This window comes from Heloderma suspectum, chromosome 5 (genome assembly GCF_057233095.1).
Source record: "Heloderma suspectum isolate Gila_16-S chromosome 5, 16-S_ref, whole genome shotgun sequence".
Lineage (NCBI taxonomy): Eukaryota > Metazoa > Chordata > Lepidosauria > Squamata > Helodermatidae > Heloderma > Heloderma suspectum.
This window is the reverse complement of record NC_139462.1, coordinates 207,237,088-207,256,233: the sequence shown is the minus strand read 5'-3', so window position 1 is coordinate 207,256,233 and position 19,146 is coordinate 207,237,088. Positions and strand designations below refer to the sequence as shown.

Genomic DNA, 19,146 nt, shown 5'->3' with positions numbered 1-19,146 from the left:
GTGAGAGAGATCACATTGTCTACATCAATAGGCTGGTCGGTACAGATCCAGAAATTGGTATCGAGAAGGTAGATCTTTCTCTCTGGGTGAAAACTACGGTTATTACCAAGGAGATTGCAAATGCATGTCTTGACAACTTGGGGATGGAGTAGGGATGTACGAAAGTCATTTACCTTTTCGATGGGATGATCCGCGGTGGGGGGGAGGCACTCCGCACCTCCCCCTGAAATCCTAACCCGGCCGGCTCCACTCCACAGCAACTCTGCAGAGCCGCCAGCCAGGTGCATTCGCAGGCACCGAGTGGAGCCTGCGGACACTTATGGCGGCAGCTACGGCAGCCGCCATTTGCGTTCCTATTTTTTTGCCGTGATAGGCTACATAAATATTTACGTAGCCTATCACGGCAAAAATAGGGAAGCGAATGGTGGCCACACATGTGGCCGCCATTCGCAAAGCAGCACGAACGGCACCAGGTAAGTGTCCCGTTTCGCGCGCCTTTCGCGGGGTGGTGGGCTTCGTTCCGCCACGGATTTCGAGATCCGTGGCGGAATTCTCTGACATCCCTAGGATGGGGTTTGATCTACGATCTTGATAGAATGGAGTTGGTCAAGGTGGAAGGGGCTCTAAGTTCACCCTCAGAAGCGGTTGAGACTGGGTCCAAGACCAATATCTAAGGAGGAGTTACAGCCTCTGTATGAATGGGAGAATTCAGGAGAGAAGGTGGAGGTGGTATGCCCCACTCCTTTTCAGAGTGAGATGAGTTTAGACACCTTCTTCTTCTTTTTCTTAGCTGGCACATCCATAGAAGGTTTGGGACATTTAGCCTTCTTAGAGATTTTCCTCACCACCGAAAGGGCTAGTGCCCTGCCCGGTGCTGGGGGTTCTGATCTACCTGCCTCCAGTGCAGAGGGAAGGGAAGAACTTTGGACTGTAGAAGCAATCCCCTTTGCTCCCACTGAGGGAACCCCGGGTGTCTGCTCATCAGATGTTTGGGCTTTAGGCTTACCACCACCTCAAGGGCCCTTTGCCAAAGGATCGCCTTCAGCCAGTCTGCCCTATTTTTGCATGCCTGTTTAGCAAGAGACTGGCAATGATGGCAAATCTCTACTATGTGGGATTCACCCAAACAAATCAGGCAGAGTGAGTGGCCGTCCGAAGAAGGCATTTTACTTCCACAAGCGATACATTTCGTGAAGGAGATCTTTGGGGCCATAGGCTGCTGATAGGACGATCTTTCCTTCTCTTTCCTTTAAAAAAAAAAATTAGATGAACGACACAAAAATCGAAAATGGCGGGGGGACAGCAAAAAAAAGCCAAGTAAAAATGCTTAGCACTGACCAAAAAGGCCAGAAGAAGCTCCCAACGAAGTATCCGTAAAGGTGGTCGAAAAGGAACTGAGGGGAAAGGCAGGAACCCACTTGGGATTTTTGTAGGACGGTGCAGGAGGGGTTCCCACCAAAACACTGCTCAGCTTTAGAAGTTTTCCTGAATGAGTCTCCACAGGCGCAGAGCTCATATGTGCAATGCACAGAGACCACAAAGAAGAACCAAAAGCTGTTGGGGATGGTTTTGTGAGCATATGTTTTTTTAAAAGGCAGCCATTCTGCAGCTTACCAAGAGAGGCAGAACACGGCTTTTCAATCAGCCTGCTTGACCCCATAGGGACCAGGCCCCTTTCTTCTTGGACTCCAAAGGCAGCCGAATATTCTGCTTCGGAAGGAAAAAGAAATCCTTCCACTGGCTTGTTTTGACCTATTGATATTGTATAGTTCTTTGGTTAGCAATTTTGAGTTTTTCTGTTAGAAAAGGAAGATGGGACATAAATATAGGGCAATATCCAATAGGGGCATTGCTGAAGGAGCCCCTAATGCCGATTCTATTGTGCAAGCGGGACCTACTGCTTGTGCAACAGAGATTTAATGCTTCCTACAGGAAACCCTGCTATGAGCAGAAACATTAGTTTCTGGATCAGGACAGGTCAGTGGAACTCTCATATGCAAGCTCCGCTGACCCAGTCCAAGCATTTGCTTGGCATTTCCACTCATTTCTGTTTGTTCTCAGAAGCACTAAATCTCTAGAAATTGGCAGGGGCATAATGAAATCGGTATGCATTAGATACTGCCCATAATTAATTAAAATACAATTAAGACTGTAATGATGTGGTGCCCAAAATAAGAGATACATAGTAGCTTCCATTATCCTGGTAGCTGAGTGGAATGATGCTGTGCAAGGCAAGGGGCATGGGGAATAGTTCTACTGCTGAATCACGTCACGGAAGTGAGAAATAAGAGGAACTAAAAGGGGGCAGGGAGTATTTCCTAGTCTGTTGCCAAGCATGTATAGCACTCAAGGAGCATGACACAAGAGGTTAATGGTATTGATGGACTAGAGAGTTATAGTAAACAAAAAAGGAGACCATGTAAAACCTGAAGTCTGTACACCTCCCCCCGCCCCGCGATACACATGCATATATGAGCAAAATATCTTGTTAGATGGGCAGAGCAAACGTGTCATGAGAGTTAGGGAAGTGGCAGACTGTCCGCTATTTCTAAACCCTGCCAGTTCATACCAACCAGTGCCGAAGGAGGAGAGGCTGCTTTATCAGGCTTTTTAGCCCAGAGGATCTTTATTTTTTGGTAATCCCACCTCCCACTGAAACCAACGGAGGGGGGAATTAGCCACGTCAACTCCAAGCTGGTGTAACTGACGGACTTGATCCTGGGGACTCTTTGGAAAATGGAGGGAGTTTGGACCCAGTGGATCCAAATCTGCTCTCATCCATAGAACATCCTGTTTTGAGGCCTACCACAGTTGGAAACCCAGCTGGTGGTAGATCCTTGCCTGCAGCATGACCGGGCCTCCAGGATGAACAAGAGCCCCCAGTCAGCAAAGCTCCTCTCCACTGGAAGAAGGGTGCCTCCTCAACATCCCAACCCCCTCCAGCCAGCAAGTATGCCACTGTATGGTTGACTGTATCGCAGAAACCTTTACATTTATATTGTTATCTTTAACATACATACTTGCTTTTCTTCACGAAGTGCATTTTCTAACTGGGTACTAAGTTGTGAACAACATATCAGAAAGGAGGTCATATCTTCATAATCTTCCTTCTAATGAGAAAAAGAGTAATACTTTTTATACAGCTTATATACTTTAAATTTGGGGGAGGAATCTAGTATAGCTTGGTGAAAAATACCGATGAGATCTATATTTTTTCCTTTTTTTATATTTCAAACTATTTAGAGCTGCTTTATTAAAAAAAGATAATGTTGGTATTTAGTTAGCCTATATTGGGGGCGGAATGGAGATATTAGTTATGTTGCAATCCTATACCAATTTAAAATGTAGTAAATCCTCCTGAACTCTTGGGGACTTACTTCCAAGAACAAAATGCAAAGGATCAGCTATTAATTTTCAATTTATTCAGTTTAACCTAGTGGATCTTATATGTGATCACAATGCAAATGATTTAATCTAAAATACTTAGATTTTGTTTGGATTTATTATTGTATATTATTATGTTATAAAATAATTGTACAATGTCTAGAGAATCTGCATTATGGTTTAACTGTGGGTTGTTAACTATGAATAACCCAGGGAGAGAAACTTGGTTTTGTTTTTGGGTTGTGAATTGTTTGTGGTTAACAACCCATAGTTAAACCATAATGCAAGGTTCATACATAACAATAACCCATGATTCAATGACAAGCTCTATGCAACCTATACTCAACCCATATTCTGGGTTATTGTTATGTGTGAACCAGGTCACAGATTCATAGGCTGGGGGTGTTTCTTAATCCAGTTTGTCACTGGACGCTCAGGTTTCCTCCATGGTGCAGAATGAGGCTGGTGCGCCAATTTAAATCTTATCTGGACAGCGATAGCCTAGCCTCAATTGTTCATGCTTTGGTGGTCTCTACGTTAGATTACTGAAATGCATTGCATGTGGAACTGCCTCTGAAGACAGTTCAGAAACTGAAGTCAATTCAAAAGACAGCTGTTACATTAGGAATCTGACTCTCCCTGTCTCCCAGACAGGGAGAGACAGATTCCTCAGGTTTCAATAGTCCAGCTGGACAGAGAGGGTTTCCCAGAGGGTCTGGGAAAGTTCTTCCCCCATGTTTTGCGGTTCCTCTTCGGAATCTGAGCTACTCTGCCATTGCCTATGCTCAGAGGCACCCCTGACAGTAAATGGTGAAGACATGGGGCAATGAAATGCAGAAAGCACAATGTTAGTTTCCACTGTTAATAATGTACTTATCCCTGTCTGCACTTTCTGCATATCATTTCCATGAGCTCAGTTTACATCGCCCCTCCACTGTACAACTTTGTGTATATACTTGTAACTCAGTATAATACTAAATGCACCTGATGAAGTAGACTCTTTATTGTTGTTTTGTGAAAAATTGGCAGCCACAGTGGTATTTCACATTTTTTCACACATATGCAGAGTGATTTTTACTGTTATATATGATTTTTGCATGCATGTATTGTAAGATGGTCAAGGCCATTTGCTGGTGGATAAGCTGCATATAAGTGCCCAAATAAATTAAGTCTTTTGGGTACGTCTGAAATCCTAGAGCATGAACCTAAGGCTTCAACCCATGTTCATAAGACCATATTCCATGGTGAGGCTTCATCATTTACAAAGACAAAAAGCTGTTGCAATCCTGAACTCACTGACTAGGAAGTAAGCCACTTTGAAGACAATACAACTTACTTCCAAGTAAACATGCACAGGACTGCCCTCTAAGGCACTTAGAGAGATGTACTCAGTTTTGGTTATGTTGAACACTACATATCACATTTTTGTTTAGACATGTGTATAGCTGCTAGGTGCAGTGGTGTAAAATGGGTGTTTTGGTTTGGTTTGCTGGCATGCTGTAAAGAATGTTAACTCTCTTTCTTTTAGTGTCTCTAAGCATGAGTTTTTCCTTCAGTCAAAAGCAAAACTGCACATGCTCAGTATTTTTATTTAGTAGGATTTGCAAACTGGTTTTTAATTTTTTGCTAACATATCAGGATGGCATATACTAGCCGTTGTATAGCACAGAAGCGGGGGCCCAAAAATGAAGCATGCCCAGTTTCCTGGCTTTGTTCTGTCTCGTTTCCCATAAACTTTTGTCCCGTTGCTTATGAAGGCTAGTAGTTTCTTGGCTGGAATCTTAGGCAAACACTTCAAAAAAAGCTCTATTGAATAGTGGAAGACTTATTTATGTATTTACAATATTTATATACCGATCCATAACTAGAACAGATTTCAGAGGAGTGAACACAAAAGATAAAACAGTAAGAGCATAAAAAGATTAAAACACCACATTAAAATTATACGTGTTTAAAAACACAATGCCAATAAAAACTGAAATTGGTCAATTAAGGAATGCCTCCTGGAAGAGTGGTGTTTTCAGGAGGCACCGGAAACAATGCAGTGTTGGTGCCTGCCTGACCTCCAGGGGCAGGGAGTTCCAAAGAAAGGGGGCCACCACACTGAAGGCTCTTCTCCAGGTGGACTCCATTTGAGCCATAGGTCCATGTGGAACCACCAGGAGAATGCCCTCTGATGACCTTAGTGACTGGGCAGCTTGGTAAGGGAGAAGGCGTTCTTTCAGGTATCCTGGTCACAGGTTGTTTAGGGCTTTGTACACGAATACGAAACCTTGAACCTGGCCCAGTAGTGAATAAGCAGCCAGTGCAGTTCCCTCAGCAAAGGAATTACATGCTAGAAAGGGGCAGCTCCCGACAACAGCCAAGCTGCCGCATTCTACACTAGCTCTTGCTTCGGAAGCAGCCTTTCTCCCACATAGAACGCATTGCAGTAATCCAGTCTTGAGGTTACTAGCGCCTGTACAACTGTGGCCAACCTATCCCTGTCCAGGAGAGGCTGTAGTTGGCAAACCAGCTGAAGTTGGTAAAAAGCACTGTGAGCTGCCATCGCCACTCGGGCTTCCAGCGACAGTGATGGATATAGGAGTACCCTCAAACTATGGACCTGATCTTTCACAGGGAGTGAAACCCCATCCAGAAGAGGCAATGAGCCTATCTCCCAGACTCGGGAACCACTCACCCACAGGCTTCCGTCTTGCCATGATTCATGATTCATTGGTTTATTGGCCCTCATCTAGCCCATTACTTAGATCAAGCACTGGTCCAGTACTTGCACAGCCTCTCCTGATTCAGATGTAACAGGGAGACAGAGCTATGTGTCATCAGCATACTGATGGCACTTGGCTCCAAATCCCCTAATGACTGCTTCCAGTGGCTTCATATAGATATTAAATAACATTGAGGACAAGATGGTACCCTGCGGGACCCAATAACAAAATTGCCAAGGGGCTGAGAAATGGTCACCCAATGTTACTGTCTGAAATCAGCCCCACAGGTAGGACCAGAACCACTGTAGCACATTGCCTCTGATATCCATCCCACAGAGTCAATCCAGGATGATACCATGGTCAATGGTATCCATGGTTAATGGTATCAAAAGCCGATGAGATCAAGCAGAATTAACAGGGTTGCACTCCTCCTGTCCCTCTCTTGATAAAGGTCATCCATCAGGGCAACCAAGGCTGATTCAGTCCGATAACCAGGATGAAACCTAGATTGAAATGGGTCTAGATAATCAGTATCCTCCAAGAGTGGCTGCAGTTGTTCCGCCACTACCCGCTCCAGAACCTTCTCTAGAAAAGGGGTATTTGCAACCCCTTTTGTCTAATACCATTAGTCCAGAGTGGGCTTCTTCAGGAGTGGTTGCACTACTGCCTCCTTAAGAACAGCAGAGACAACCCTTTCCCAAAGGGAAGCATTCACCACACTCTGGATCCACCCAATCATACCCCTTCAGCTAGCTTTTATTAGCCAGGAGGGGCAGAGATCAAGAGGGCACGTGGTCGGTCGCATTGCTGCAAGCACCTTGTCCACGTCATCAGGCCACAACAACTGAAACTGATCCCACAAAATCAGGCAGATGGCAGAATCAGACACCTTGACTGGAACTGCTCTAACAACAGCATCAAGTTCACTGCAGAGACAAGTGATTTTGTCCTCAAAGTGCAATGCACAATGGTCACAGCAGGTCCTTGAGGGGACCAGGGCCCCATTCACTGTGGAGGGTGTTAACAGCCCCCAGACCACCCAAAAGAGCTCTGCTGGACGGCTAATTGAGGACGCAATGGAGACAGCAAAGTAAGCCTTCTCTGCTGCCTGCACTGTCACACAATAGGCATGATTATGTGCTCTAGAGGGTGCTCGGTCATCTTCACTTCAAGACTTGTGCCATTTGTGCCCCAGCCGACATGCAGCCTGTTTCATTGCCCATAGCTCCTCAGAATACCAGGGAGCAGAACAGGTTCCAATGCACTGGAGAGGGCACTCAGGTGCAATCAAGTCAAGTTACTCAGAACTTAGTTTTAAGTACCTGTGCACAGGATTCAATACATATTACCATCTTAAGAGGGGCCTCCCTGAAAGACCTAGGGTCTAAACTTACCTAGCTGTACCACTTGCCTTTAAAGCCCTTCACAGCTGAGTACCTGAAGGATTGCCTATCTGCACATGTCCAACTTCAGCAGAGGCCCTTCTCTGGATACCCCTGCCATCTGAGGTGTAACTGGTAGCTACTAAAGAAAGAGCAGTTTTGGTGGTAGCACCTGTATTATTGAATGCTTTTTCCAGAGAGGTTTGCCTGGTGCCTACTCTGATGTCATTTCAGCAGCAGGCAAAGTCCTTTTTATTTTCCCATGCCATTTGTTTTATATCTGTTGATTAATTTTACATTGCTCTCTTTCAGATTTTGCTGCTTTTAGACTGTGCTTTAGATGTTTTACTGTCTTTTTAATTGCAAGTTGCTCTAGGTATTATTTGAAGAAATATCTAAATTAAGTTCATTGTCATAAGGCTTTCCCCTACTTTACTCAATATTTCTTATCTGACTATGAAATATCTACTTTTTAAATAAAGCACTGTAAAAATATTTCCTAAATAGTTTAGGATTTAAAAATGTACATCTACATCATTGACAATTAGCAGTCTTCTGTCCTTCTACAGCAGCTATTCATATGAGCAGTTATACTTTGAGATTGCACACACAAGTATATACTTGACCACAACTGGCATAAATCCAGGTAGCATGAGACCTGTCCAAGCAATATATAAAATTATTCAATAAACATACAGGTGTTGTGGGTTCTTCTTCCTCATCTTCTTCCTCTTCTGTGATTACATTATCCTTTGCATAGACTCGTTCCATTGTATATACTATCTGCAAAAAATTCCAAACCATTTGTATAATCTCTCATAAACATACTTCTGTTTGTCTTATATTAGAATCCTGGGGCCAAAAGCCATGATAAAGGTCAGGTTAAACTGTTTGCTTCCATTTTTGCATACCCATAACATACCTTCAATTTTTCTTTTCCTGGTTTAGATTGTATCAAAACTTCACAGGTATAAACAACTTGTTGATCTCTGCAAAATGTTATGCAACCCTATTATTTTGTATTACTAGCTTCAATAGACATATTTAACATGCCTATATAAAAGCAGGCATAAAAAGTAGATATTAAAACAGCAAGTTGTAAAGAGTTGCTTTAACATACTATTAGATACAATTCTGTAGTCCTAAACTGTTCTGTAGTCCTCTAATTGTTGTACCACTGGGGTCTCCCAACATGGTGCCCACAAACACCTCTCTTGGTGCCAACCAGGCTCCCTCCTCCTCCTGATTTTTATTTTATTTCTTATTGATTGGTTTGATTTCTACCAAGAAAAATGGTACTCAAAGCAGTCTAAGATTTTTTTAAAATTAATGTTGTTTTTAACTGAGAGGGTGGCATGCATGCTGTGAAGCAAATTGCTGCCTTCCAGTGCCATCTTTGTTGTTGTTGTTCTGTCGTTCAGTCGTGTCCGACTCTTCGTGACCCCATGGACCATAGCACGCCAGACCTTCCTGTCCTCCGCTCTCTCCCGGAGCGTGCTCAAGTTCATATTCATTGCATCGGTGATGCTATCTAGCCATCTCATCCTCGGCCGTCCCCTTCTCCTTTTGCCTTCAGTCTTTCCCAGCATCAGGGTCTTTTCCACAGAGTTTTCTCTTCGCATTAGGTGGCCAAAATATTTCAGCTTCAGCTTCAGGATCCTTCCAATGAGCACTCAGGGTTGATTTCCTTTAGGATTGACTAATTTGACCTCCTTGCAGTCCAGGGGACTCGTAAGAGTCTTCTCCAGCACCACAGTTTGAAAGCATCAGTTCTTGGGCGCTCAGCCTTCCTTATAGTCCAGCTCTCACAGCCATACGTTGCTATTGGGAAAACCAGAGCTTTGATTAGACGGGCCTTTGTCGGCATGGTGATGTCTCTGCTTCTTACTATGCTGTCTAGGTTTGCCATAGCTTTCCTTCCAAGGAGCAAGCGTCTTTTAATCTCATGGCTACAGTCACCATCTGCGGTGATCTTGGAGCCCAAGAAAATAAAATCTGTCACTGCTTCCATTTCTTCCCCTTCTATATGCCAGGAAGTGATAGGGCCAGATGCCATGATCTTCATTTTTTTAATGTTGAGTTTCAAACCAGCTTTTGCACTCTCCTCTTTCACCCTCAACAAGAGGCTCTTTAGATCCTCTTCGCTTTCTGCCATTAGGGTGGTATCATCTGCATATCGGAGGTTGTTGATAATTCTCCCAGCAATCTTAATTCCGACCTCTGATTCATCCAAACCGGCATTTCTCATGATGTACTCTGCATATAAGTTAAATAAGCAGGGTGACAATATGCAGCCTTGTCGTACTCCTTCCCCAATTTTGAACCACTCGGTTGTTCCATGTCCGGTTCTTACTGTTGCTTCTTGACCCTCGTACAGGTTTCTCAGGAGACAGGTAAGGTGGTCTGGTACTCCCATCACTTTAAGAATTTGCCACAGTTTGTTGTAATCCACACAATCAAAGGCTTTAGCGTAGTCAATGAAGCAGAAATAGACGTTTTTCTGGAATTCTCTTGCTTTCTCCATGATGCAGCGAATGTTGGCGATTTGATCTCTAGTTCCTCTGCCTCTTCGAAACCCAGCTTGTACTTCCGGTAGTTCTCGGTTCGCATACTGCTGAAGCCTAGCTTGTAGGATTTTGAGCATCACCTTGCAGGCATGTGAAATGAGCGCAATTGTACGGTAGTTTGAACACTCTTTGGCATTGCCCTTCTTTGGAATTGGAATGTAAACTGACCTTTTCCAGTCTTGCGGTCATTGTTGAGTGTTCCAAATTTGTTGGCATATTGAATGCAGCACTTTAACAGCATCATCTTTTAGGATTTTAAATAGCTCAGCTAGAATACTGTCATCTCCGCTAGCTTTGTTGTTAGTAATGCTTTCTAAGGCCCACTTGACTTCACTCTCTAGGATGTCCGGCTCAAGTTCAGTGACCGCACTATCATGGCTATCAGGGACATTCAGAGCTTTCCTGTATCGTTCTTCTGTGTATTCTTTCCACCTCTTCTTAATCTCATCTGCATCTGTTAGGTCCCTGCCTTCTTTGTCCTTTATCATGCCCGTCTTTGCACAAAAGGTTCCCTTCAGATCTCCGATTTTCTTGAAGAGATCTCTAGTCTTTCCCATTCTGTTGTTTTCCTCGATTTCTTTGCATTGTTCATTTAAGAAGGCCTTCTTGTCTCTCCTTGCTATGTTCTGGAACTCTGCATTCAGTTGGCTATATCTTCCCCTTTCTCCCTTGCTTTTCGCTTCCCTTCTTTCCTCAGCTACTTGTAAAGCCTCATCAGACAGCCACTTGGCTTTCTTGCATTTCTTTTTCTTTGGGATGGATTGAGTTGCTGCCTCCTGAACAATGTTATGGACCTCCGTCCATAGTTCCTCAGGCACTCTGTCTATCAGGTCTAATCCCTGAAATCTATTCCTCACCTCCACTGTATATTCATAAGGGATATGATTTAGGTCATACCGAAATGGTTTAGTGGTTTTCCCTACGTTCTTCAATTTAAGCCAAAATTTTGCAACAAGAAGCTCATGATCTGAGCCACAGTCAGCTCCAGGTCTTGTTTTGACTGACTGTATAGAGCTTCTCCATCTTTGGCTGCAAAGGACATAATCTGATTTCGATATTGACCATCTGGTGATGTCCATGTGTAGAGTCGCCTCTTGTGCTGTTGGAAAAGAGTGTTTGCTATGATCAGCGTGTTCTCTTGGCAAACCTCTGTTAGCCTTTGTCCTGCTTCATTTTGTACACCAAGGCCATGCTTGCCTGTTATCCCGGTGATTTCTTGACTTCCTACTTTAGCATTCTAATCCCCTATGATGAAGAGGACATCTTTTTTTGGTGTTAGTTCTAGAAGGTGTTGTAGGTCTTCATAGAACCGATCAGCCTCAGCTTCTTCGGCCTCAGTGGTTGGGGCATAGACTTGAATTACTGTGATGTTGAATGGTTTGCCTTGGATTCGTACTGAGATCATTCTGTCGTTTTTAAGATTGTACCCCAGTACTGCTTTTCCCACCCTTTTGTTGACTATGAGTGCTACTCCATTTCTTCTAAGGGATTCTTGCCCACAATAGTAGATATGATGGTCACCTGAATTAAATTCGCCCATGCCTGTCCATTTTAGTTCACTGATTCCCAAGATGTCGATGTTCAATCTTGCCATCTCATGTTTGACCACCTCCAGCTTACCTTGATTCATTGATCTGACATTCCAGGTTCCTAAACAATATTGTTCTTTACAGCATCGGATTTTCTTTTCACCACCAGACACATCCACAGCTGAGTGTCCTTTCGGCTTTGGCCCAGCCGCTTCACTCTTTCTGGCGCTACTTGGAAATACCCTCTGCTCTTCCCCAGTAGTATATTGGACACCTTCCGACCTGAGGGGCTCATCTTCCGGCGTCATCTCTTTTAGCCTTGTGATACGTTCCATGGGGTTTTCTTGGCAAGAATACTGGAGTGGGTTGCCATTTCCTTCTCCAGTGGACCACATTTTGTCAGAGCTCTCTGCCATGACCTGTCCGTCTTGGGTGGCCATGCACGGCATAGCTTATGGCTTCACTGAGTTACGCAAGCCCCTTCGCCACAACAAGGCAGTGATCCATGAAGGGGGACATCTTTACTGCGGTTCAAAAAATGATTTTGTGTTTTAGAACTCAGACTCCACCTCATATATTGGTAGTTGGGCAAGTTACTTTTATTTTAGTCTCACCAGTACACCTTCTGGAAAATGATTTTTTGTGACCAGCCACGCTCAGCTATTTTATGAATAGGCAATCCACCAAGGAAGCCATTTTGTGAGAGCACCCACAACACTCTTTGACAATTCCAAATGCACCCACCAACCCAAAAAGGTTGGTGATCCCTGTTGTACCAAATACAGCATGATACATGATCTGTTTTAACTGCTATGTAGTTATTTTGGCAGCCATATTGGGTCTGGCAGCTGTATCCCCCCTCCTGTCCCCCACCCACCTACATTTTGTAACATCTTATCTGATGAAGAGATGTGAAGTTGGCCTAATAAAGGTATTACACTGTATGGATTTTGGTTTTTTTCTTATGGCTGACATAGCTACCTTTGATGTTTGTTCTGAACAGCCTCTCCACCACTGTGGTGATGTGTCTTTTTTGCATATTTAGTGAATTCTAACAGGAATTTGGATTTGGAATAATTTGTGTACAATTTTAAGTGTATTTTCCTTTACAAGGGCAGATATGGACTTTAGTGGTTTCTTGAAACAAAGAGCAAACCAGATTGATTTAGGGATCTCACAACCTAGATATTTTGCCCATAATCCTCTGAAGACTTTCTGCAGTGTTTCTGATAGCAGTATAGAGAAAGCAGAAACTAAGCCTTTAAATTCAAGGTTTTTTTCCATGGATGAAAGGATTTATTATGATTTGCCCTTTCTCAATAAGTTTGGGAGGTATCATGACTGACTAGGTTTGGAGGAAGAAATTATTTTTAGGTGAGGCAATAATTGTTATACCTATTCTTCCTAGCTAAGGAAGTGCACTTGGACCTAGTTTTTAGTTAGCATTTCATTTGTTGTATCACCAGGGGTAGATTTATTTTTAACAAGCTTGCGGGGCAGGGGTGCACGATTTGAACTCCTAGCTATTTGGTACTATCTGCCTTTATAGGGATTCCTGCTAATTCTTTTTAATTCTTCAATTAAGGGGAACATTTAGACAGGAATTCTGATTTAGAATACTTAATAGACCAACTATTTTGTCATACTATCATTTTCTGTATTTCTAGAATTACCGTGAAGACTGGAGAGGATTAATGCATGTTGTCAGTGAACATACCGATCATGTGATGTCCCACATTCATTTGTAAACCCCTGATAGCTGCAGACAGTATTTGCTGGCAGCTCTAGAGATAACATAAAAAGAAGCAAAGGCCAACCCTGCTTGATACCTCCATATAGATGAATATTCAAGAAGTATAAATATTAGTAATAACCTAACAACCTACTCAATTCTGGGACTAACGTTCTTTAAGAAAAGAGTGAGTGTAATATGGATAGGTGCTTATAGGGTAAAGAGTACCTGATGATGCAACATAAGATATAAGAAAAAAAGCAGATATATACAGCTGAACTGAAAAGTCAAGACTGATTTAAGATGGAAACGTTAAATGATTATCTTACCTCATTTAAATGCTCAGTGATATTCTTAAGCATATCCATTTCATCAAGCATTTTATCTTTATTTGTTGATGGAAGAGCTATAGAATACTGTGCAACAGATTCTGTGGGAACTGTAGGTATTAAAATCATTGGCTCAGGTTCATATTCAGAATTCTTAAATTTTCCTCTCTTCTTTGAACCAGGAGGTGAAAAGTTACCCATTTTCTGTGTTGTTGCTTTCATTGTTGCACTTGTGTTATCTTTTCAAAGAGATAAAAAAAATCCTTTGATATTCCAAATTGTTAAAAGCTTTAAAAATTATCAAAATAATATATTGCCCCATCAAGTTGCCCTTGCATGAAACAGAGAGTTCATACCTATCATTTAGCACCTAGATACTACATCTTCTACAAATTTCTCTATGTTTAGCTTTCCTGCCTTATCAGTAGCCCTCTGGGGACTTTCCAGGGTTGCTTTTACACCAGTGCCCTTTAGTGCTGACAAGGCATTCCTTTTCTGTAATTAGCAGGGAGCGGAACTAAAATGATGGTTCCACATGACACTTCACATGTACATTATCTAGCAATGCAGATTTTCATGGTTTATTCAGAAGGAAGTAAAGATCTCCTGCAACTCTACCTTTAATTAGAATTGTGGTAGGCAAAGCACTAGTGACACTTATCAGGATTCTTGCACATTTTATTAGACGCTACCTCCTTGGAGCTTCCGCTCCTATAATTGGTTCTTTCCTGTTCACTTGTAGATGCCTGGCATTCTTCAATTGGCTCTTAATGGTCAGTTCCTGTACTCCAAAAGGTGGGGAGGGTTAAATTACTGGTTTCCTCTTTGCAGCGGGAACAAAATAAAACAAATTTCTCATTTGCTTTTATTTTGCAATTGCACTAATAACAAATAAAACTTCTAAAAAATTAATGAGCAGTTGTTCTGCTTCTACAGAGGAAACCAGTAATTTAAGCCAATCCTACCCTCATAGCAAGACTAATTAAAGGCCATATTAACACCCTCCAAAACTAGGATCAAAGACCAGTTAAAGAATACCATAGACGCATGAGTGAAAAGGAAGAAACTAATTACAAGGGCAGAAGATAAAAGGAGGAAACTTCCAATTAAAGGTAAAACAACCATGAAAATTTGTGGTTAACAGTCCACAGTGGACAGATTGGTACTGCAATTGTGTTTTATGACAGAAACTTGTCATTTCTGTGTAAAAACTAAGTGAACAAGGGATGGCAATTTCACACTAAGAGTGCAATCCTATGCATGTTTAGACAGAAAGAAGTTCTACAATTCCCAGCATTCCTCAGTCATTTCTGTTTAAATATACATGGGATTTCATCCTAAATGGCTATTGTGGAAGCAACGCAGATTATAAATACACAGAGCCATCCTATAATGTCTACTGAGTTCAGTGGGACTTACTTCCAGGTAAATGTGTATGATTGCAGCCTTATAGTGTACAAATGTGTAGTTTTTATAACCCACCCTTCAATTGAAATTAACAAGGTTTACAAAAAAAACATTTTTAAAACCAATATATAAATAGACAAAAAGCAGATGATTTTATAATTTTTTTTAATGTTTTAACTGTTTTAACATGGTGTGTTATTCTCTTATTCTTGCTGTTCACTGCTCTGAAATCTTTTGATGTGGAGCAGTATATAAAAATTGTAAGTAAGTAAGTAAATAAATAAATGTAGTACAAACTGTAAAGCACCAGACAGATTAATACTCATTTGTTGTAGAAAACTGAGATGTCCTTCCTCAAGGCAGCAGTCCTTTTATGGGAATATTATGTTTTCCAAACCAGGTCAATTATGATAGTAAGTGAAGTATGGAATGTGGTTGCATGTCAAGGAGAAATAACTAGAAACTGCCGAAAACCTCACTAAAGATGAGCAGAATCCCTATACACCATACCCTCATGAACTTTTAACAGTGCAATCCCATACGTGGCTACTCAGATGTAAGCCCTATTGAGTCTAATCAGGCATACTGCAGCCTAAAACATTTAATTTCAAAATTATTCAGAGGTGGAAACCACTCAACCTGTTGTGCCATTTAAACACAATAATGCTTATATAGTGCTTCTAAATTAAATAAAAGGCAAACATCAAGAAGCTACTCCCCCCCAGCAACAATGCTCCTGTACCGTTTCAGGCCATGCATGGGTCCTGTTGATGCCCTGCACGCCTCAGTTCTGGCAAGGGCTTCACATCACTGGGCGTTGTTGTAGGTTGTGTTACAGAGGGGTAAGATCTTTAGCAGGGGTCTGAATAGGTCAGGTTTTACAGGGAAACCATATGGGAATAGATCAACACCACAGGGGAGAGGTAAACTCTTAGAGATGACAGTCTGAGTCCCTTTTCAAAAATGGACAGGAGAAACGAGAGAATCTGGTGCAAAGAGCACTGATGTGGGCAAAAACCTTGCTCACAAGCAAATGCAAAAAAAAGCAGTCCATTTCCTTGAGTAGGAACGCTGGGGAGACGGCTTATGGGTGGCATTGCTGATCCTCCGGATAGGTGCCAGAGCCAAAGTATCATCTGTGATCCGATCTTCCATGCTGTCATGTGGAGAGTCATCAGATCCGGGTGTTGGATTCTGCCTTTATCTCTTGTGAGGAGAGATGGGTGCGAAGGAAGCCACTGGTACCAACCCTTCACCAATTTGAGTAGTGGGGCGAACCAAGGCTGGCGCAGCCACCGCAGTGTCATGATGATGTACTTGGTGCCATCCGCTGCAATCTTTGCTAGGACCCTGGTTATCAGTGGAAAGGGTAGAAAAGCAACCCTGCCCACTGAAAAATAAGGCATCAAAGGTTGAATCTCTTTCTGTTGTACAGGCAGTTCTAGTGGTGCTGGAGGGCACGTAGTGACCAGTTGGTTTGGAGTCCCCCCCGCCGTGATAGGCTACGTAAATACTTACATAGCCTATCACGGCCTCCGCAGGGACGCAAATGGCGTCCCTGCGTTAGCCGTGATAGGCTATGTAAGTATTTATGTAGCCTATCACGGCTATTGAGAGGAGGAAGCGAATGGCGGCTGCAGGATGGCCGCCATTCGCAAAGCAGCGCCAACGGGAGCAGGTAAGTGCTCCATTTCACGCGTCTTTCGTGGGGTGGGGGCGGCAGGGACTTCGTCCCGTGTGCCTTTCGTGGGGTGAGGGGGCGGGGGCTTCGTTCCGTGACAGATTTCGGGGGGCCGAATGCACTGGCATTCAGCCTCACTGAGATCCGTTGCAGAATTCTCTGACATCCCTACCCAAAGTTGAGTTCGTGGGAAAGGCTTGATTGCCCCCTTCTGGAGGAGGGTCTACACTTCAGTATGGAGGACCGGGGATAGAGCAGTCACCAACACATTACTGACTGCAGGGAAGGTATTGAACTCGATCTGGTAGCCCCTCCAGACTTTGGCAAGGACCCAGGAATCCAGTGTGATGTTGCACCATGCTGGATGGTAAGCAGACAGGCGCATTCCAAAAAATGGGCATTTGGGCTACAAGGTGAAGGGGGAATAGCAGGGAGCGAGTCAAAGACGCTGCTTGCTCCTGCTTTCAGGTTCCCTTCAATAGTTGTGGAACTCTGAAGACAGAAATGATTTCTCTGACTGAGTCGCCTGTGCCCGCTGTTGCTGACGCTGTTGTGCTGTAGATTGCTGATGAGGTTGATACTGAGTGGCAGATGACTGAAACCAGCACTGTTGCCTGGGAAGTCAATGAGACATAAACGCCATACGACACACTGTGCTATGGGCCTTCTGTACTGAGTCGAGTGCATCGTCGGTTTTTGTGTTAAACATCCATTGTCCATCAAAGGGTAGGTCTTCGATATGGTTTCTGGTGTCCTGCGGAAGACCGGATAACCTCAACCAAGCATGGCGACGTAGGGCTACGGATCCCACTAGCACCTTTGAGTTGCAATCAACTTGGTGGCAGGATGTATTTATTTTATGTCCTGACAGCTTCGGAGCCTCCAATTGGAAAAGGCAACCAAGCTCCTTCTTGTCATCTGGAAGATGCTCAAGAAGATGGCCCACTCTGTCCCAAAGCAATAACTGGTACCCAGACATTGTTGCCTGGCGGTTCGAGATTTTAAGGCCCATTGGTGCAGAGGAATATAGTCTCCTCCCAAGTAAGTCCAGGTGTCTGCCCTCCTTGTCAGTTGGAGAGGAATGTGCCCTACGGGCCCTGCCCTGTACAGCTTTCAATGACCATCAAATTTTGGGCTGGATGTTTGAATAGGTACTCAATATTTGCCTCTTGCAGGCAGTACATACCCTCCAGACTAAATATAGGTGACACAATGGAGGGGGCTTTCTAGGATTGTTTAATGGTTTCCTCTAATGCAGGGCCCCTTCATGGATCACTGCCTTGTTGTGACGAAGGAGCTTGCATAACTCAGTAAAGCCATAAGCTATGCCGTGCAGGGCCACCCAAGACGGACAGGTCATGGCGGAGAGTTCTGACAAAATGTGGTCCACTGGAGAAGGAAATGGCAACCCACTCCAGTATTCTTGCCAAGAAAACCCCATGGAACGTATCACAAGGCTAAAAGAGATGACGCTGAAAAATGAACCCCTCAGGTCGGAAGGTGTCCAATATGCTACTGGGGAAGAGCAGAGGGAATTTCCAAGTAGCGCCAGGAAGAGTGAAGCGGCTGGGCCAAAGCCGAAAGGACACTCAGCTGTGGATGTGTCTGGTGGTGAAAAGGAAGTCCGATGCTGTAAAGAACAATATTGTTTAGGAACCTGGAATGTAAGATCAAAGAATCAAGGTAAGCTGGAGGTGGTCAAACATGAGATGGCAAGATTGAACATCAACATCTTGGGAATCAGCGAACTAAAATGGACAAGCATGGGCGAATTTAATTCAGTTGACCATTATATCTACTACTGTGGGCAAGAATCCCTTAGAAGAAATGGAGTAGCACTCATAGTCAACAAAAGGGTGGGAAAAGCAGTATTGGGGTACAATCTCAAAAACGACAGAATGATCTCAGTACGAATCCAAGGCAAACCATTCAACATCACAGTAATTCAAGTCTATGCCCCAACCACTGAGGCCGAAGAAGCTGAGGTTGATCGGTTCTATGAAGACCTACAACACCTTCTAGAACTAACACCAAGAAAAGATGTCCTCTTCATCATAGGGGATTGGAATGCTAAAGTAGGAAGTCAAGAAATCACCGGGATAACAGGCAAGCATGGCCTTGGTGTACAAAATGAAGCAGGACAAAGCCTAATAGAGTTTTGCCAAGAAAACACGCTGATCATAGCAAACACTCTTTTCCAACAGCACAAGAGACGACTCTACACATGGACATCACCAGATGGTCAATATCGAAATCAGATTGATTATGTCCTTTGCAGCCAAAGATGGAGAAGCTCTATACAGTCAGTCAAAACAAGACCTGGAGCTGACTGTGGCTCAGATCATGAGCTGCTTCTTGCAAAATTTCAGCTTAAATTGAAGAACATAGGGAAGACCACTAAACCATTCCGGTATGACCTAAATCATA

The 19,146-nt window shown here is 43.4% G+C and overlaps 1 protein-coding gene across 1 annotated transcript in view; it reads right to left on the bottom strand.

The window, feature by feature from the left end:
- Positions 1 to 19,146, bottom strand: part of CCDC7 (coiled-coil domain containing 7) — a 360,733-nt gene that overhangs the window by 325,809 nt on the left and 15,778 nt on the right. Inside the window, exons 3-5 of the mRNA XM_084859830.1 lie at positions 13,632 to 13,870; positions 8,171 to 8,257; positions 3,021 to 3,110 (exon numbers count right to left, since the gene is read on the bottom strand). Coding sequence (XP_084715956.1) covers positions 3,021 to 3,110; positions 8,171 to 8,257; positions 13,632 to 13,853 — 399 coding nt within the window. The 5' untranslated portion in view covers positions 13,854 to 13,870. The remainder of the gene's footprint in view (positions 1 to 3,020; positions 3,111 to 8,170; positions 8,258 to 13,631; positions 13,871 to 19,146) is intronic.